The 21,463-nt window shown below is 44.0% G+C and overlaps 1 protein-coding gene across 11 annotated transcripts in view; it reads left to right on the top strand.

Moving 5' to 3' along the window:
* The window catches only part of SCML4 (Scm polycomb group protein like 4), a 148,492-nt gene that overhangs the window by 95,033 nt on the left and 31,996 nt on the right, over window positions 1–21,463 (top strand). For 9 of the 11 annotated variants that reach the window (XM_054489983.2, XM_054489981.2, XM_054489980.2 and 6 more), the window contains 3 exons: window positions 6,400–6,529; window positions 9,326–9,526; window positions 11,056–11,250. In XM_054489983.2, coding sequence (XP_054345958.1) covers window positions 6,400–6,529; window positions 9,326–9,526; window positions 11,056–11,250 — 526 coding nt within the window. Of the gene's footprint in view, window positions 1–6,399; window positions 6,530–9,325; window positions 9,527–11,055; window positions 11,251–19,347; window positions 20,345–21,463 lie in introns of those variants that run through there. The other 2 variants (XM_054489986.2, XM_054489987.2) reach the window with 2 other exon arrangements.

Below are 21,463 nucleotides of genomic sequence, written 5' to 3'. Positions count from 1 at the left end.
GTTGAAGTCTTATTTATCAGGTTTCTCCATTGTAAAGTTACATTTCCCCTTCATTTCCTTACTGTACTCTTTGGAAGTACTCACTGTGCACAGCTCATCCGTAAGGAGTAGGGAATTACGCTTCACCTACTTGAGGGTGGGGTGTCTACATAAATTATTTGAAATTTTTATGTATGGGAGAGAGTTGTTTGTTCTTTCCTTTTTATTTACTGAGTCAACCACTTATTTATGTCAGTGTGGATTCATGAATATTTATTTCATACTTTGAGTTATAATCCATTACTACATTATTTATTTGTTGTTCCTCTTGGTCTGAATTTGGCCACTGGGAGCTCTTTCAGTTGGCACCTGTGTCCCTGTAACCAGTCCCCACCATTGTGTGTGTTTTGTTTCCTTAGTATTGTCTTACTTTCTGGCATTACAAGATGCTCTAGGCTCCCCTTGTGTATTCCCTACCCTAGTCCTAAAATCAGCCATGTCTGCAAGGAGTTTTTGTTCCTTATATTGAAGAATGGTGTTAGAAACCACTATATCAGAACTCTGTTTTATTTTGTCCATTTAAAAAACAAAATAGACAGCTTTTTTTTTTTTTTTTTTTTAGAAACCTAAGGCAACAACAAAGACAAATGCCCTGCCAGAGAACAGCTTGGATAGGTTGCAACAGACAGAGAACCCCCCCATTCCACTGGGGAGAGGTTTGTGCTGATGGACTGGGCCCCGCATCACACTAGAGCAAAGCTTCTAGCCAGTGGGCTCATATCCGTGCTCTTCTTTTTTAGGACTTTTCTAAAATCATGGGTGACTCACTTTTCTACACTAGGCTACTTTTTATTCTTTATATTAAGCAATGAGATTGAAATTTCTGAATGCTGATTCAAAAGGGTATTTCTACTCGTGATTTATTATCTAGCGAAGGATATTTTTAAAAAGCCATATACTACCCATAGTTGCTCGTGACTTTTTCTTTCATTCAAAAGTTCTAGCAGCTGTTTTAGAGACTGGATGAATACAGAAGGTTTCCTTGCAATCAGGCGATTTAATCTAATCCCTGTAATTTCAGTTGGGCAGAAATGGACAGAAGTAACAGCCAATTATAATTCCATTACTTCATTTGAGGTGGGTTCAATGAACAGATTCCTCTCTAGTAATTTTTTTTTTTTTTTTGAGACAGGGTTTGTCTCTGTTGCCCAGGCTGGAGTGTAGTGGTGTGATCATAGGTCACTGCAGCCTCGATCTCCTGGGTTCAAGCAATCCTCCTGCCTCAGCCTCTTGAGTAGCTGGAACAACAGGCACATGCCACCACGCCTGGCTAATTTTTTAAATTTTTAGTATAAAAGAGGTATCACTATGTTGCCCAGCCTGGTCTCCAGAGCTCAAGCAATCCTGCCGTCTTGGCCTTCCAAAGTGCTGGGATTATAGGTGTGAGCCAATACGCCTGGCCTCTAATACATATTAAAATGGTGAGAAAACATTAGATGTTAAAGTCATTAGGAGGTTTATATGAACAGTAAACAGTGTCTGGATATTTACTTTTTAGTCATCATCATCATTGTCATTTTTCTAGGGAAGAATCACAAGTATCTTTGTGTGATTTGCTTAAAGACCATAGAGGAAAAAATAATTTGCCAATTCCGTTTTTCCCCAGTGAGCATTATTATCTCTGTGTTGGCAGTTAAGGGCTTTAAGCTTGTGAAGGAGGATTTAGCCAGGGTTATCCCAGAAGTCACTGCCTGAAGTCCTCAGGGACTCTGTCACCACCAGCCTCTCCATCACAAGACATGGAAAGCGGGATATCATTCCTAGAAAGGCAGTCAGGGGACCCTTGGTGCATGGCCTCCATAAATAGGCATGGCGGCCGCCACCCTCATGACACTTGGCAGATGAGGAAGTCACACCAAACTCAGAGTCACTGAGTCAAAGCAGGTTTATGATCTCCCATTCCTATGACTGAGGTTTCTTTTAAATTATGTTTATAATATTTAGTAGTGTATTCCTACAGGATATGTCCTTTAATTTTGAAATGTGACACTCAGAGTAAGATGAAATCTCTATTGTTAATTATAGTTTCTGATTAATATAGAGGTTCCCTTGAGAGCCTCAAATTCAGCACCCATTTAGCACGGTGCAGCCAATGTGCTTGCTGTTGACTGATCTCATTTCACATTCATTTCTGCACATTCCAGTGCCCCCTCAGTGCTGCTCAGCAGCCATACTCCATTCCCCAGGCCTCCTACTCTCCCAGTTCATGACCACACCCACCTCCTCTGCCCTCCCACTCAGCTTCCATATCCCGGGGAAATTGGAAGCCATGGGAAGAGACCTTCTGCAAGCTCCCACCTCCACATCCACCCACCCCAGCATTCAAACCTTTATATTCTGTCTTCCTTCTTGTTGCAATAGATGGGAAAGTATGTGCGTCCTCTTAGGCCACGGCCTCCCTCATGCACTAAATCTCCTACCCTCTCACCTACTCAAAGCCCTTTCATGTGAGCAGTTCTCCACACACTCTTCTGTACAATCAACTTTTCTCTCTCTACTGGATTATTTTAATCAGCATTAAAACACTTTTTTCTCCCATCTCAAAAACAAAAAACAAAGAATCCTTAAAATTAATTTTTTAAATTTTGCTAAAAAACACATAAAATTTACCATTATTTCTAAAATTTACCATTATTGAGTTTGCCGTAAAACTCAATAGTGTTAAGTATACTCACATTGTTGTGCAACCAATCTCCAGAACATTTTCATCTTGCAAAATTAAAACTCTCTACCCACTAAGCAATAACTCCCCATTCCCACCTTCCCCCAGTTCCTGGCAACTACCATTCTACTTTCTGTCTCTATGCATTTGACTTTTGGCTATTGTAAATAGCGTTGCCATGAACATGGATGTGAAATATCTCTTGGAGACTCTATTTTCAATTTTGGGGTCTATATACTCAGAAATGGAATTGCTGGGTCATATGGTAATTTTATTTCTAATTTTTTGAAAAACTGCCATACTCTTTTCCATAGTGGCAGCACTATTTTACATTTCCACCAATAGTGCACAAGGGTTCCAGTTTCTCCACATCCTTGCCAACATTTACTATTTTCTGGGGGGTTTTCATTCTGTTATTTTTTGTTTTGTATTTTTTTTTTTTTTGATAGTAGCTATCTTAACAGCTATCAGCAAGGTGGTATCTCATTGTGGGGCAAAAAAAAATTTTAATCCCACTTTGTTCCTTTGCTGTGGCTAGTTCTCTGCTCCCTTTTTTGACAAAACTCCTTGAAAGAGTTGACTTTACTTACTGACCCTAATGCCTCTCTTTCCATTTTTCCATTCAGGAGCTACCCTATTTTAAAATCTCACCTCAAAGTATAATTCCTCAATTGCACTTCCCATGCCCTTTGCTTCTTTATTTTCACCATTGGCTCTTATCACCTTCTAACATACTATATCATATACTTATTTATTCTTTTATTGTCTCCCCACCCCCGCTGGCCATTAGAATGTCAGTTCCACGAGGGCAAAGATTTATTCTTATTCCAATTCAACACACTGTGCCCCCACCTTTCTTGTTGATAAATTGCTAAATCTAATGGCCACTCCTAGTCTTACTTGTCTAATCAGAGCACTTAGCATGGTTAACCACTATCTCCTCCTTGAAAGAACCTCTCCATTCACTCCCACACTCCCACCCTCTCCCAGTTTTCTTTCTATCCCATTGGGTGCTTTTACCTGATTTCTTTTGCTTGTTCCTTTCTCATTTCTCCAGGCTCTTTGTGTTGGAATCTTGCAGGGCTCAGTGTTTGGATCCTTCTCTTCTCCATCTACATTCACTTCTCTGATGATATCTTCCATTATTATGGTCTGACATACCAACTCTATATTCTTGATTCCCAAACGTACATCTTCATATAGGCTCTCCCCCAGAACCATATACTCTACTACATGCAACTGCCTAGTAATATCTCCACTTGGACGTCTAGCAAGTATCTTAAACTCGACATGTCTAAAACTCACCCCTGATCTTCTCTAACCCCCTCCTCTCTATCCTCCTTCCCTTCAAAAGAAACAACAACAACAAAAAAACTACTCCACCTAGAGCCCTCCTGGTGTCAATGCTTGAAGTCATCTTTGACTTCCTTCTTTCTCTCATATACCACATTCATGTGTTGGTAAATTTTGTTGGTTCCACCTTCAAAACATGTCCAGGATCTGTCTACTTCTCATCACCGCCACTGCTATCACCACGATCCACCCTACTGTCATCTCTCAGCTACTGTAGGTTAGTGGTCCTCCCACTTTTGCTTCTTTCAGTTTTTTCTCAAGACCATAGTCAGAAAGACTGTTGGCCGGGCGCAGTGGCTCACGCCTGTAATCCCAGCACTTTGGGAGGCCAAGGCGGGCAGATCATAAGGTCAGGAGTTCGAGATCAGCCTGGCCAACATGCTGAAAGCCTGTCTCTACTAAAAATACAAAAATTAGCTAGGGGTGGTGGCGGGCACCTGTAATCCCAGCTACTCGGGAGGCTGAGGCAGGGGAATCATTTGAATCTGGGAGGCGGAGGTTGCGGTGAGCTGAGACGGCGCCATTGCACTCCAGCCTGGGCAACAAGAGCGAAACTCCATTTCAAAAAAAAAAAAGAAAGAAAGATTGTTAAAATGTTAGTTTAGATCCTATTGTTTCCCTGCTCAAAAGAGTTCAAGAGTAATAGCTAAAAGCCTGACGGTGTCCTGCAAAGCCCTGCCCAACCTGGCTTTATTACCTCTCCAGTCTCACTCTGGCCTCCCTACAGTTGCACAAACCCTCCAGGCATACTCCTGCCTCAGAACCTTGGGGCTTGATATTGACATTGCCTGGAATATTCTTTCCCTACACACTGTATGACTAGCTCCCTCACCTCCTTCAAATCTTAGGTGCAATTTCACCCAAGAAATGCCTCAACCTCCTTATTTAAAAATGTCAGCCTAAAGTACAACTCAATTGCACTTCTCATGCCCCTTCCCTCCTTATTTTCATCATCAGCTTTTATTAACACGTAATCTACTATATCATTTACCCATTTATTCTGTTTATTGTCTGTCTCCCCCCAACAGAATATCAGTTCCACGAGGCCAAAGATTTTTGTGCGCTTTGCTTCTGCTGTTTCTGTAGCAGCTGGAAGAGTGTTGGGCATGAAATAGGCTCTCAGTATATATTTGTTGAACGAATAAATGAGTGAATATAGAATGACTGGGGAACTGGCAGTTCAAATACTGTTTCTCCATGACTATTATTAGTATTCTATCCTAAAAATCCAGGAAGAAAGTGAAGATATAGATGAGGACTGCACACATGTTAACAATAGGACATACAACCTTGCTACTCGAAGTGTGGTCCATGGGCCAGCAGCATCAGTGGTACCTGGGAGCTCATAGAAATGCAGAATCTCCTGTCCCAGCCCAGAACTCCTGAATCAGAATCTGCATTTTAACAAGACCCTCTAGAAGGTTGATTGCAAAAATTGAAAACTTTGGTGTTGGGCAAGGGTCCCCAACCTTAACTGTGTATTAGAATCTCAGTATCTTTAAAAAGTCCAGATGTGTGAGTCTCACTTCCAGAAACTGACTTAATTGGTCTGGAGTGAGGTCTAGATATAGGTCAGAGGTGAAGACAGGGACATGACTGACTTTCTTCATTATTTTTGGGTAGAGAGCTAAGATTAAAAGCTTGTCTCTGTACTAGTCTTGATATAAAGAGTAACTTGTTAATATGGATATCAACAAGTCATCAACTGTTCATCTTCCCCTTACTCCATAAGAGCAAATTTTAACTCCTCCTTTGTGGTTTCAAGTGAAATAATCAAAGTGGCCGCTGCTCACTCTTGTGTCCACATCCAGGCTAGTTTTGTCAATCTGCTGCAGGAAATAAACACAGCGGTATGTCAGCCTCTTGGAGGAATGGCTCCTGCTCTCTTTTCTGGCAGGAACCAGTGATTTTTGTGAGCAGAGAGCTTGGGAGAGAGTGAAGGGTTGGTCTCTGGTTGGGTGGATACAGGGAAAGCCCTGTCCACAGGATTCTAGGGAACACATGGGGTGCAGGCTGGAAACTCTCCTATCCTGCGTTCTGCACTCAAAGGGTTCATGGATGCCAACTCTTCACACCTCTGTGTGCTCCTGCACTCACCGCCTGACACTGTCATTTCCTGGGTGGCTCTTCTGAAAGAGCGGGATGAGAGGTGATCTCTGAGTGTGACCCCAAATATGAATCCTGAGCATGAACTTGAATCTGCAGCTCAGGCCCCGAAGCTGCAGGATGGAAAGGTGTGGAAGCATGATGGAAGAGCAATGGTTAACTGCCATCTAGGACAGAATCTGGAAGGGTGTAGAGAGCATTGCCAGATTCTCATTGACCAAATGGGCTCTCTCTTCCAGATCAAGTCTCGGGTTCTCATGACTCCCTTAGCCCTCTCACCTCCGCGGAGTACCCCAGAGCCCGACCTCAGCTCCATCCCTCAGGATGCAGCCACGGTCCCCAGCTTGGCGGCCCCACAGGCTCTCACAGGTAGGTCAGCAGAATGAACTCCAAGGCTGTGATGGTCTGTAGATAACAGGGCAGCCACCATCTAATTGTTACTTTGTGCATTAAAGAGTTGTTGCTGAGATGGCTCAAATGAGGGATTTAGTGTGCTAGCTAGGCAGCAGACAGGATGACCAGAGTCTTTGAGAGCACCAGTTTACATGTCCCACAGGTTGGATTATTTAAAACTTGGTTTTCAGTGCAGCTTGGGTTTAGGTGGTTGCTTTGGTTGGAGGGAGGTGGATGACAGGGGGACACAGAGTGGCCAGATGTTTCTTTTAGGAGCCGGGGTGCGCTGATCCATTGCACTGATCTAAGCCTGCTCACCTTAAACAGTGCTCTTGTTCCTGTGTTTGCTCTTCCAGATTTCCTAAGGATCCCATTCACCCTCAGTCTGACCCACTACCCTCCAACCCAGTCAGGGTAGCAGGTATCCCAATCTCTGTCTCTGGTGGGGCATCCACCAACTGACAGTTTCATCATAATAGTAATGACAGTCTGATGGTGTCTCTCTCTCTCTCTCACACACACACATGCACACACACACACGCACACACACACACACAGAGGATCCCCCTGTGTCACAACTCCAGCCCCTCTCCCATCCCATTTAAATCCCTTCAGTCCCTCCCATTGCTTTTAGATGAAGCCCAGACTTGTTAATCTGGCCGACAAGGCCCTGCAGGCTCCACCCTGTGGTTCACCCCACTGCTCTTCTCTCAGTCCCCAGGACTGGCCACGGGGTCTTAGCATATTCTCTCCCTCCATCTGGAGTGATCATCCCTTCGGGCCACCCTATTCCTCCCTTATATCTCAGATCAGGCATACTTCTCCCCAGAAGGTCCTCACGAACTTTCCTGCCAGTGTCCCCCAGATGGGCTCTCTTAGCCCCTCCCTGTGTTTCTCACAGCCACAATTTCACATGGTCTCACATCAGCTTGTGGGATGATCTGAATAGGCCTCTACTTCCCCAACCAGGACGTAGGCTCTGTGAAGGCAGGGACTGCTTCATTTTGTTCAAGCTTTCTTTGTAGGGCGTAGCATAGTGCCTGCATGAAGGTCTCTTATTAGATTTTTCTTATCACCTGGGATGAGACCTGGACTGTACCAGAGTGTCTTCCAAAAGACTTGATCCAAATTCCTTTGCATCACTGGCTACAGTTTTTGAGCAGTCTACTAACTTCTTTAAGCCTCAGTTTCTTCATTAGTAAATCAGTAATAATACCACCAAACCCACATGCTTGTCTTGAGACTATAGTAGGTGCTCAAAACAAAAACAACCTATTTCTTCCCTTTGCTGTTATTACTTAGCCTTTACAAAATGCCACTGGTCTCCTCTTAAAGTCCCTCTTCAGCACTCCTTTGCACCAGTGGCCTCTAAGGTAAGATGCTTATGGGAGGATGATGGGGAGTGAGAGGGCAGATACATAAGAGGGGTCATTAATGTATGGAAGAAAATATAACACCTACTATTCCTATTCATCTTATCTCATCCTTTTACAATTTCTATTTCTTGGATTTGTTTTACAATGTATGCAATGCTTATTAGACAATGCTGTACCATGTCATTGAAAGTGAAGGAAATAACTTTTGTGTCTTATTTCCAAGTTTTGGATAGTTTTTTCTCAAGAGGTCGGCCAGGGCACTCTTCATTTATTAGGGAATCTGGCTTGATGTCTGAGACAATGAAAAATCTTAAAGCAAATAGTCTGAAGACAGGCTGACCAGTTCAGCAACTGTTACCAAATTACAGGTGGCATAGGTAGTTGGGGGTTGGAATTTATTCATTGTCATAGAATAGAATGAAGTTGAACTTGTATAAACTAGGTCTGAATCCCTCACCCAACTGACTGAGCTAATTTTACTGATGATAACTAACTCTTTGGGCAGTCTTCTCTGTACAAAATCTTCCTGCTAAAAAAGGATTTATATTTCTTTTTTTCTTTAATTGCAAAATTCATAAAGATTCCACTTGATTTACTGAAATCTATCATATATGAAAACCAGTTTTGTAGACATTCTAACATTTTTATGTTTGTATATATAATATTATATAAATAACATTTATATATTATTATATTATATAAATTAGATACTTTCCTGTAAAAAATTCACACAATACATTAATACAGTTAAGAATGTATATAACCTATAAATAAATAAACATGGTTTGGGACATGTGCCCCCCCAGTTTTTAATCAATGGGGTCTATTACCTTAAAAGTGTGGAGACCATTGACTGGGTTCACCTAAATGGGTTGTTGAATGTTTATTTTCTCTGAGATTGTAAATAGCACTGTCTGTAGAGCTTTGTTGAATATATAGTCTCTGGAGTGATAGTGGCATCTTGATTTTTTTGTTCATAGATGGTTAACAAAGAAATGGCAAAAACTGTCTATAACTTCACAGCTACTTTGGAGGAGGGAGAGGAGGTTTTGTATGTACACTTTCCCAGCATGGAAAGACCTTTATACACACTGTCCATGTGGGCCACCATAATGGTCTTTAATTCAGATTTCAGTAGATCAGACTGGACCCACCTATCCAACTGTTTCCAACCAAGAAAGCCCCCGAGGTCAGGCCCTGGCAATTGGGGTGTCTAACTCTTTTGCCTCTTTTACTTCTTAAGTGGGGAAGAATCCACCCCACTTTTGCCCTTGCCAGCTTTCCCAAGGCCAGGGCCAAAGGGGCATGGCTGAGGCATTCCCCCGTGTACACAGAGGCCGCCAGCTGGCCTGATGCTCGCCTGATGCCTAGGGCTTTGTGGCCTCTGTCTCCGCAGTCTGCCTCTACATCAACAAGCAGGCCAATGCAGGGCCCTATCTGGAGAGGAAGAAGGTGCAGCAGCTCCCGGAGCATTTTGGGCCCGAGCGGCCATCGGCGGTGCTGCAGCAGGCCGTCCAAGCCTGCATCGACTGCGCCCACCAGCAGAAGCTGGTCTTCTCCCTGGTCAAGCAGGGCTACGGTGGCGAGATGGTGTCAGGTAAGGCCTGGGGCAGGTTGCATGAGGAGGCCATGGATGTCTCTCTGCAGAGGAAGCAGCCATACTCAGGCCTGGAGACAGCAGGTGTGGCCAGGGTCTGTCCTTCATCTGCTGGGCTCCTAGGGCCTTTATGAGCCTGTGAGCTAAAAGCCTCTCTCAGGGATCAGGGAGAGGATGATTCCATGCCCGGGTAAGAAGACTGGATTTCTGATCCTCATCTTGACTCTTCTCCTTCTCCCACTTCCCACTTCCAACCCACTGTTTTTTGCTTTTTTTTCTCCACTTCAAAATATATCCAGAATCCTTTTGCTCCACTTCAAAATATATCCAGAGTCCAACCACCTTTCACCACCCACCGCAACCTCTCTGGTTCTTTAAAAATCTAAGTCAGATCATGCCCCTCCTCTGCCCTAAACCCTCCAATGTCTCCCATGTCACTCCAAGCAAAAGCCCAAGTCCTTACAAAATCCCACAGGCCCTGTGTGACCTGGCCCTTGCTACCTCTTTAATCTCTTGGTTACTTCTCTCTTGTTCCACATGCTGTTCTAGCAGAGATGACCTCATGGATGTCCTTTAGGTTCTACTCAAATGCCACTCTATCAAAGAATCCTTTTCTGACCCTTGTCTAATATATCACCCTTGTCACTCTCCATTCTTTTATTTATTTATTTATTTATTTAGAGACAGGATTTCACTCTGTCGCCTAGGCTAGAGTGCAGTGGCATGATCACGGCTCACTGCAGCCTCGATCTTCCGGGCTCAAGCGATCTTCCGACCTCAGCCCCGCAAGTGGCTGGGACTACAGGAACATGCCGCCAAGCCTGGCTAATTTTTTACAATTTTTTGTAGAGATGAAGGCCTCACTATGTTACCCAGGCTGGTCTCAAACTCCTGAGCTCATGCGATCCACCTGCCTCCCAAATGCTGGGACTACAGGCGTGAACCATCGCACCCAGCCTCTCTGTACTTCCTTACTCTGCTCCATTCCTTCTTCATAGCACTTACCACCATGCAGGGCAGTGGGGAAACATCATGGCTTCAACCCCATCTCAGGGCATGTCTTTTTATTCAAGATCCTTCAGAGTCAGAGAAATCCCTTCTTCCACGGTGACGGCCCTCCTCCAGTTTTATCCCCTGATGTGATGTGATAGAAAGGGCACTTCACCTGTGTGGTCCCAAAGAACCCATAACCCTAGTGTAATCATGAGAAAAACAGACAAATCCAAATGGAGGGACATTTTACCCTGAGCAGTACTCTTCAAAGCTATTAGAGTGATGAAAAACAAGGCAAGACTGAGAAACAGTCACAGACCAAGGAGACGAAGGAGACGTGACAACTAAATTCAATGTGGTATCCTGGGCGGGATCCCCACCAGAAACAGGACATTGTGAACAAACAGGTGAAATCCAAATACAGTCTGCTTAGCAACAAAACAAAAATGAACAAACGAAAAATCCTCACCAGGGCCGATTGACTTGCGGTTTTCTCCAGTGCCCGGCTCTAAGCTGCCGTCTCTCTGGTTTTCCAGTCTCGGCTTCCTTTGACGGCAAACAGCACCTGCGGAGCCTGCCTGTGGTGAACAGCGTTGGCTATGTCCTCCGCTTCCTTGCGAAGCTGTGCCGAAGCCTCCTGTGCGACGACCTCTTCAGCCACCAGCCCTTCCCCAGGGGCTGCAGTGCCTCTGAGAAAGTCCAGGAGAAAGAGGAAGGGAGGATGGAATCAGGTAGGTCTTGTCCTGCTTCCCCCACCTGCAGGGACACCTCCCTGTCCCAGGTGTCTCTGCCCTTCCACTATGGAGGGAGCCATTGTAGCTCCTGGGAGTTCTGCCACTGGAGCCCCATGGGCTGCCTGTCTGGGTGCCTGGGAAGTATTTGAAGCTGGCTGGGACAAAGGGGTGCCTGGACAGTCCCCGCCCCAGGCTGCAGAGGGAAGTGGTCCCTCCAGCTATTAAGAGCTGACATTATAACTTTTAGGTCTATGTTATTAGAATTTAGACAGTGAGAACACATCACATCATATATAACAAGTAAGTTTCTTCACTCTCCTCTAATTGAAACTCTGGGCATTTGTCATTGTTGAGTAGTAGCAGGACTACAAAACTAAGGAACTCATCCCAAAGAAACTAGGGCTATAGAACTGATGATGTTGGTCCTGCCTGGGAGTCTCAGACGCCTACCCATGTGAATTAAAGGTGCAACAAACTGTCTATTATTGCAGGGATTTGACTGGGCCATATATTACATATGTCTTCCAGCAAGGGTTGGTGTTTCATTCTCATCACAAGATGGAAAGTGGCCTAGGGGTTGAGCACCTTTTTGTACCATTAGCCACAGAGTAGCTCAAGATGGAAAAGTGGCCCTTGGGGAGGGTAGCAAGGCCACACGGGCATACATGGCACAGTGTTGTCTACCCAAGGGGCTAGATGCCAATAGGAGGTGCTCCTTCTCCGCTAAGCAGCCCTGAGTTATAGATCTGCAAAGAGGTGAAGGTGAATCTCAAGGATGGGTAAAAATGTTGCCTTTTTTCTTTCTCTGAACATAGGGTTGTTGGTATATGAAAAGCACACAGGCAGTACAACTGGAATCCAGTTATTATGTTAGTCTGCAAACATTTGGTGAACCTTCTTCTGTTCCAAGCACTGTGTGAGACCCTGCCTTGGATAAGTCAAATGCATGAGCTTAGGAAAGTTTTTGAGAAATAGAGTAACTGCTACAAATAATAAAAAACAGATACATCTGCAGGTATGTGCTCGCAGACAGGTTTAGCACATTCAACAAAAGGATACTTATCATGAGAGAGGCTGTGTCTCCAGCTCAAGGGGACAGCAGGGAAGGATAAATTTAGATTCTCTGCATAGCTTTTCTTGGATACTATCAAAATCTTTCCTACAATTTTGCTTTTATCTCTCTGAGTCCTGGGAAACAGGAAGAAATTTGGCCTCTACAAAGGAAGGTACCTAATTAAATATGGTTGGTGTGAGCAGATGCTACTTGCTTTTATGTTTTTCTTGATGTCTCTACATGTGTGAGCTTGGAGAAGTCTCATCTGTCTCTGGGCCTAGGTTTCCTATGGGTAAATGACAGGTTGGAGTTGCTGATACAGAACGTTCTTCTGGTTCCAACAGTCTATGAATCCGGCCTTACCTGTAAACCCTAGGTGACTCACAAACATATTCTTAAACTATTTATCTTCTAGTGAGTGTTGCAATGAGAACAGCAGAATCGTGTGATTTCGCTTCTCAGATGCTTGCCTCACTGTTACATTGAACACACAATGACCCATGGAACATCATCATAAAGCAGCATAACCCATGTCTCCTGTTGTTCTCTAAGTGTATCCTGCGGGACTAGTTCTTCCCTGACTATGGATGAAATTCATGACAAATACTGGCTTTTCTCGCTCCTTTCAGGTTACAAAATGTTCTCTAGTCAATAATTGATATGTCCAGGTCAGGGTGGTAATTGAACTTTATTCTTAGTGAATCTATTATAGGTTTTTACATGTGGTTGCCATGAGGCTTATAAAAAATACTACAGATATAAAAAGTTACTTTAAAGAAATTACAACTTATTTTAGATCACACAGACAAGAATAGAAACAAGGAAAAAATGAAAAAACAATCCTGCAGTTTAACTCCATCCCCCCTACATTTGGACTTTTAGTTGCCTCTATTTATATATTTTGATATTACCTATCTCTTAAGAGATTGTTCTAGCTATTATTGCTTTTAATAGCTTTGTCTTTTGGGCTTCATACTAGTGTTATAAGTGGATTATACACAGCAGTTACAGTATTAGAGTGTTCTGGGTTTGTCCGTGTACGTAATGGTACCAACAGGCTTTGTACCTGCAGTGTTTTTTTTTCTTTCACATTGAAAAACTCCCTTTAGCATTTCTTGTAAGATGCCTATGATGGTGGTGAATTCTCTCTGCTTTTGTTTGTCTGGGAGAAAGTTTATTTACCCTTCATATTTGAAGGATAACTGCTTGATACAATAGTCTTGGATAACAGTTGTTTTTTTTTTTCTTTCAGTACATTGAAAATGCTGTTCCATTCCCTCCTGGCTATATGGTCTCCACTGAGAAGTCTGTTGCCAGATGAATTGGGGTTCCTTCAAATGTCATTTGCTTCTTTTTTGTTGCTGCTTTTAGGATTCTCTCTTTGTCCTTGGCCTTTGAGAGTTTGATGATTATAATATATGCCTTGGGGTAGTTTTGTTTGTTAAAATCTGTTTGGTGTTCTCTGCCCTTCCTATACATGCATATTTGATCCTTCTCATCTTTTGGAAAGTTTTCTGTTATTATTTATTTGAATGAGCTCCCTACCCCTTGTTCTTGCTTGACTCCCTCTTGAACACTAATAATTCTTAGATTTTGTCTTTTGAGGTAATTTTCTATATCCTGTAAGTGATCTTCATTAATTCTCATCCTTTTTCCTTTTTTCTCTTTTGACTATATTTCCAAATAGTCTATCTTCGAGCTCACTAATTATCTCCTTTGCTTGATCTACTTCACTATTCAGAGTCTCTAATAAATTTTTTAGTTCAGCAAATGTATTTCTTAGTTTGAAGATTTCTGTTTGATTTTTTAAATTATTTCAATCTCTTTGTTAAATTTCTCTGATATATTTCTGAATTGCTTTTCTGCGTTATCTTGGAGATCAGTGAGTTTCCTTAAAACTGCTATTTTGAATTCTTGGTCAGAGAGCTCACGTGTTACCATCTTATTAGGGTCAGTTTCTGGTCCCTTGCCTTGCCCATTTGGGGAGATCACGGTTTCCTGTTGGCCATTGTTTCTTGTGGATGTGTCTATGTCTTTGCATTGAAGGAATATTTATTTCAGTCTTCTCTGACTTGTTTGGCTTTTATTAGATATATTTGCTTATAGGTTCTTTACTGCTAGGTCACTGTCTTTGGTTTTTTGGCTCTACATGGCACCTTAAGCCCAGGTTTGCCTTAGCTCTAGTGAATGATTGAAGCATTGCCCTTTCCAAATGCAGGAGGTTCCAAAAAGGTATATCCCAGCAGTGTGGGAAGGCTGGCTAGGGGGTTGTGCCCAGGGGATCTGTGGACAAACCTACAGTGTGGTACTGCCTAACAGCCACGCTGATTTGAAATCTCCCTTGGGCAAGTAACTAAGCAGAGTTTCCAGGACTGGGGATGGTAGTTCTACCTCCCTGCTTTGTCTCTGGCTGTCCTCAGGGATATTTCTCCCTTCGGGCACTCTCAATGCTTCCTATGGATTAAGGCAAGGACAGGCCTCCTGCCATGGAAACCAAGATGGTGTGAAAGCTGGTTGCATACCTTGATCTCACTTTTTCCAGTGTAGAAACAGTCAATTGGAAGAAATTTTTCTGCATTCTTAGTGCTGAGCAGATGGAGGGAGGGACATGAACGTGGAAGTCAGATTCTCTTACCCTCTGCTCAGAGTTTTTTCATTTCTCTGTGGCCCCAGGCACTGTCTCCTCTTCATATTTAAGTTCTGGGATATTTCTGGTTATAATCTCAGTGCTGTATATTTGTTTTTGATTTTCTGTGGTTGGGACTGAAGCCAGCTTGCTTCTATGCCACCAGTTTGGAACTTGAAATCGGCCTCGGAACTTTCAATTTCACTCAATGACATAATGACTGCCCCACACCCAGATCAGGCTTGCTTCAAGCCAGTTGCCTGCAGCAATAAAGAAGGGCAGGGTTGGCTTCTCCCCCAACCTTCCCCCTTTTGTTATTGCCTCCTCCCATAGCTTGCTAACCTTGATGGTGGAACCCTTCACAGTGGATGGGGGAAAGAGGAGACGCAAGAGGCAGGGGAGTTTGTACGTGATGAATCTTGCTGTGAGTTGGCATCATGCTTTCTGCTTCTAGCCGATGTTTAAAGCTGATTCTTCATCCTGTGGGCTTTTACATGTATTCTTTGGTGACCCTACCATCTCTCACCTGCACTTGCATGGGCATGGACAAACGCAACTCTTCTCTAGCTGGTCATTTACAATTCTTTCCACAGTCCAAGGCCTCTGTGGGTAAATCTCTAGATTCAGCTGAAGCCCTCTCGCACCTCCAGACTGCCCTGTGGAAAGGATCTAAGATGATCCTGCTGCAGATCTATGTCTTCTGATGGCCCACATCTGGTCCTTGAGAAACACTCGCACATCCTCTGACCAAACAAGCTCTGGATGTATTGGCTGATCCCTGCAGGCACCTCTCCTTTGTTCTGCCAGCCAACGGCCATCTTTTAGAGCTTGTCTCTCAAGCTCAGAGGACAGATCTCAAGCTATTCATGTGTTCACACTGAAGCCATACACTGGATCGTTTTCTCCAAAATTTCTCTTCTAGTTAAACTGTTTCTCCGCCTCTACAACCTTGTTTGCAGGATGGATGTGGGTGGTCATCTATTGGTGTAAAACTGGCTTTCCACCATCTCTTTTTACAAGACCCGCATGGTGGTCTCACACTTTATTGTGGTATATGGTGTCTATTGTCTTGCAGCTCAGCTAAAACTGAACCTAAAATCTTATTAACATCTTATTCCAGGAGGATGACAGCCTTCCTTCCTAAAGGCTGATGTCTCCATCTGAAAGCTGGTTTTCTTCCCAGTCAGCTGGGAGGCTTGGAAGTAATGACCCCAGTTGTTCTCTTGAGCCCTTTCCTAGCTCATAACTACTTTGAAAAAATAAATTGCTCTAAATTATCCAACCTTGTGGCACTGATTTCTCAGCAGAGCTGAGTGCTGTGAATTTTGCTTGTCAGGGAGCCTTGGGGAAAGTGGAGGAAGCAGCGATGGCACGGTATTCTCTGAGCAGTACCCTCACCCTACATGTCTTTCCCACCAGTCTGTCATGAGCCCTACAATGACACCATTAGGGAGTTTGCCTTTAGAGTAAGACATTGTCTCTTTAAGATCGCCTTGTCAAAGTTCCTTTAAATAACATGTCAAGTTACTAGCATGTTAGAGGATGAATTAGTTTATCATCCATTTTCTCACCATTGTGACAAGAAAGGCATATGCATTTGTATGAGGGAAGGGTGGAGGTTTTTTTTATTTGAGGCTCCATACATCCATAGGACCACATTGTTCCCAAACAGGATTGTAAGGTCATGGGCTTATCTGCATCAGGACAATGCCTGGTTCTGCTTGGCCCCAGGGTTGTTCTGTTCAAGTTGAAGAGTTCCAGGATTGGTGCCATGCACCTAAAGGGCTTATCAACACTCACTGGAACATTTCCAGAAGACAGTTAATCACATGATAAGAAGATGCAAAGCCATGACAGCTAAGGAACTATGGAAAGAACTGGGATGTTTTTGATAGAAAAAAAAGAGAAGATTTGGGAAAGATATGATTTTATGTTCCAGTATATGACAGCAGGTCAGGTGGCTTTGTTCTCTGTGGTCCTGTAGAACAGAACTGAGACTAAATAAGTAAAAGGTAGACTGAATTAAATCTAAGGTCTTGTCCCTCAAACTCTGGTCAGGGGCATTGCTATCACTCACCAAAGACAAAAATCTCAGTGGCCCTGCCAAACTTTCAAACAACAGATCCCCAGGTGCTTTGAAGACACATTAGAGAAGCATAGATTTAAGGAACACTCTCCCAGGTAGAAAACTTGGCAGTTAAATAACCAGATGGAACTCTTGGAAGATAGTTCCCTTGGGAGTCAGGTGGAGTTGACATTGTAAAGAGCTTTGAAAAGTCAAAGCCTCTCAGAACTTGAAGGGGCTGTTTGGGAGGTGGGTGATAATGATCTCCCCATTGTTGGTGACAAGTATGTGTGACTTGTTAGGGTCATTAGTGGGAATGTTGGCCACCTGGAGGAGTAGGAGCAAGATGTTCTCCCTGGTCCCTTACAGGCTGACAGTTATGGGCTGGAGGTGGCAGAGAACAGCCCTGTACAGCAGGAGGGCAGGTTACCCTCAAAGCATTAGCGAGGGCCTCCCAGAGGTGAAGGTATGGACACCAAGACAAAGTGGCTGTATTAGAAGCAAGACCTCTTCCCTTGAAGAAGAGGGAGGGCTTCTTCCACATCTCTTCCTCAGACCTTTGAAATATAAACTCTCACTCTTTTTTTTTCGAGATGGAGTCTTTCTCTGTTGCCCAGGCTAGAGTGCAGTGGTATGGACTTGGCTCACTGCGACCTCCACCTCCTGGATTCGAGCAATTCTCCAGCCTCAGCCTCCCAAGTAGCTGGGATTACAGGTGTGCGCCACCACACCTGGCTAATTTTTGTATTTTTAGTAAAGACGGGATTTTGACATGTTGCCCAGGCTGGTCTTGAACTCCTGACCTCAGGTGTTCTGCCCGCTTCCGCCTCCCAAAATTATAAACTCCCTTTTCAAATGATATTTTTCCTTTGCTTAGGGAAAATCAGCCTTCAGGCTTCCCCGCTGCCTGAATTCAGGCTGGAGGTTAGAGTTCTTGGCCTGAGACCAGGAACTTAGTTATTTCCCTCCAATTCTATTAGCTGACATCTGAAGGTGGTTTGTGTTTGAGGAAGTAACACAGCTCCCTGGGTGTTTTAGGAGAATGGAGGCAGAAAGATGGACTTGATAACACTGGTGGCTCTGTCAGAAGTCATGAGATGACCACGGGGAAAATGTTATCTTGCCTTTGAGTGTTAAAATTTAAAAAGACCCAAGTATAAATATGCTTTAGCCAGTGCTTCTCAAACTTTAATGTGCAGAAACCACCTGAGTATGTTGCTAAAATTCAGATTTTGGTTCAGTAAAGCTGGGGTGGGCCTGAAAGCCTGCATTTCTTTTAAAAAAAAAATTAATTAAGTTAAATTCAATTTTTTATTTGTACAAGTTTGTGGGGTACAAATGTAATTTTGTTACACGCATAGATTGCACAGTGCTGAAGGTAGGGCTTTTAGGGCACCCGTCACCCAAATAATGTACATTGTACCCATTACGTAATTCTCCTCTTCCCTCCCACCCGCTCACCATTACAAGCCTGCATTGTCTATCATTCCACAAGACAGTCTGCCTTTTAACAGGTGCCCAAGTGATACTGGTGCTGCTGATATTGGTGCAGCTGATAGGGCGGGGGCCACACCCTGAGTGATAGAGTGTGGGTGGGCTGGCAGAGTCCTGCTCACACAGAGAAACTTATTCCAAATTTTCAGTACAGGAAGTCTGTCTGTGCTAAGATGGTTCTTCTCTGCTATAAGTGTTGCCCCTGAAGATGATCCAGTGTCGAGTGGAGGTGTTTTGTGGGCTGGAAGGGAAAAGAAGGGCATGAAGGGCAGAGTGGTTGGATCGAGGCGGCACTTGTATAAATCCAGGAGAGAAAGACAAGGCTTGCCTATCTGGGGAAGAGGGTGAAAGATAGGAAAGAATGATGACAAACAAACAAATTTCTCCCCATGGCCAGCAAGCACCTGAAGCATGGTCTCTGGTGCCCTTTAAACGTTCCCCAATCCCAAGAAGATATCCCTCTGTTCTCCCCAGCTCCTTATTTCCACGTCCACAAGGGCATTTGATTCTGCTTTATATTGCAGGACTCTGCGTCCAGATCTCGTCTTCCTGCTAGATAGACCTGGGGGTCCCCAGCAGAGCCTGAAACACAGCAAATACGCAGTAAATACCTACTGACTTGAATTCTATGCAACACGACAGAACAAATTGTCTGCTCACCAAGAATAGGAGATCTTTGGAAACCACAAATGTGAGAGTTGAACTCTTCTGCAAGATCTAATTTAGTTGCTGGTTTCCTGCCTTTTGAAGGTTTAGCATAATGGGGACAGATTGTTTACTTTTGCTGAGTAGCTTCTTTGATATACAGATGGCAGGGGGTGGAAGATGAGAACGGACATTTATTCTTGAGGCTTACTGTTTCCTTCCTTGGCTGGTGGTCTTTGAGCAGGCACCAGAACACCCTCCCAGTAACAGTCACTCACAGTGTTCCATTACAGTTGAACCTATGCACTCAGCATTGAGAAATCAAACCTGCTTCCTATCCAACAACACATTCATCTAATAGAATAACATTACAGAGAGTATATGGAGAATGTCTATCTTTACAAAAGATCATTTATTTTTAAAAGGGAACAGGGTTCATCAAGAGGCATGAGTTTCATTACATGGACCCATCCATTTAGTCAGTTGGCAGATAGTACTGAGCTCCCCTGTTTGTAATGCAGCGAGGTGTACAGGGCCCAGGTCACTTGTTCAGAGCCACACACACAGCAAGATAGCAGCAGGGAGGAAACTGAGAGCAGGTCTTCTCATCCCCGGCCCTTTGCTTTTCCTCTCCAAGTTTTTCCTTATTCCAAGTTTTTCTGCTGTCTGTAAGGCCTGTTATCCAGCACTGGCTGGGTGGGGTGTGCGTCCCTGTTTCTCAGCTCAGAGGGCTGACTGCACACAATAGATGTCCACAAGGGGCTTGTGGTACACCTGTGTTGCTTCTAGCAAAGATGTGAAAGAACAGAACAAACCCCAGCCCTCATTTAGCAAAATCAAGGGGGAAACTACACTCTAGGAAGATCAATTCTCTTCTTCTCCTGGGTTTCCTGCCTTTCCCACACGGGATGTTTTCCCCATGTCCTTGTGCTCTGGCTGCATCGGGGCTGGATGACAACCACGGGGCAGGCACAGCCCATCATTCCAGCTGCCCGGGGAACTTCCTCATTTCTACAAAACCCACACAAGTAGCCTACTCCACCAGACAGTGGCAGAGTTTGATCTAGTGTTTGAATTAATATGTGGAATGATGGTAGAAAAAGAAAAGAAATAAAGGGGGAGTTCTTGATTAATGGGTATAGAGTTTCAGCTTTACAAGACGAGTTATGGAGATAGATGCTGGTGATGGTTATGCAACATTTTGAAGGTATTTAATATCACTGAGCTGTATGCTTAGAAATGGTAAAGATGATAATTTTTTTTTGTTTTTTTGAGACAAGGTCTTGCTCCGTCATCCAGGCTGGAGTGCAGTGGTGCGATCTCGGCTCACTGCAACCTCCACCTCCAGGGTTCAAGTGATTCTTCTGCCTTAGCCTCCCAAGTAGCTGGAATTACAGGAGCCCGCCACCACGCCTGGCTAATTTTTGTATTTTTAGTAGAGATGGGGTTTTGCCATGTTGGTCAGGCTGGTCTCGAACTCCTCAGCTCAAGTAATTCACCTGCCTCAGCCTCCCAAAGTGCTGGGATTACAGGAGTGAGCCACTGTGTCCAGCCACAACTTTATGTGATATGTATTTTACCACAATAAAAAAAACTTGAAGGAAAAAAAAAAAACAGAACTAGAATCCCCCCTCCCTCAAAAACAGAAAGAAAGGAAAGGAATGAAGGGAGGTGCGTTCCTGCAGATGCCTTTGCACCTGCTTGTGTCCCAGTGCAGGCCACATGACTGGAACATTGTGGAGCTGTGTTTGTTTTGTCACAGCCAAGGGCCACATGGACAAATGAGCTGTCTCATTCTCAAGCTGAGCATTGGAAAGGGGGTCATTTGGAAGGAGAATAAACTATTGACAAGCTCTGGTCTTAAGAATCCTTGCAGAAGGTTTTGATGAAAAGGTTGAAAAAGAGTGTCCAGGCCGAGCGCAGTGGCTCAAGCCTGTAATCCCAGCACTTTGGGAGGCCGAGATGGGTGGACTGCTTGAGGCCAGGAGTTTGAGACCAGCCTGGCCAACATGGTGAAACTCTGTCTCTACTAAAAAATACAAAACTTAGCCGAGTGTGGTGGTGGATGCCTGTAATCACAGTTACTCGGGAGGGTGAGGCAGGAGAATTTCTTGAACCCAGGAGATGGAGATTGCTGTGAGCTGAGATCGTGCCACTGCATTCCAGCCTAGGTGACAGAGCATGATTCCTTCTCAAAAACAACAACAACAACAACAACAACAACAAACTAAAAAGTGTCCATATGTTTTGTAGAAAATACAAAAGCCTTCATATTTTTCCCGACACTTAGGGCCATAGAGGCCAAGCTAGAACCCTTATACCATGG

This window comes from Pongo pygmaeus, chromosome 5, assembly GCF_028885625.2.
Source record: "Pongo pygmaeus isolate AG05252 chromosome 5, NHGRI_mPonPyg2-v2.0_pri, whole genome shotgun sequence".
Lineage (NCBI taxonomy): Eukaryota > Metazoa > Chordata > Mammalia > Primates > Hominidae > Pongo > Pongo pygmaeus.
Note: the sequence above shows the minus strand (reverse complement) of the source record. Positions and strands in the feature narration are given on the sequence as shown.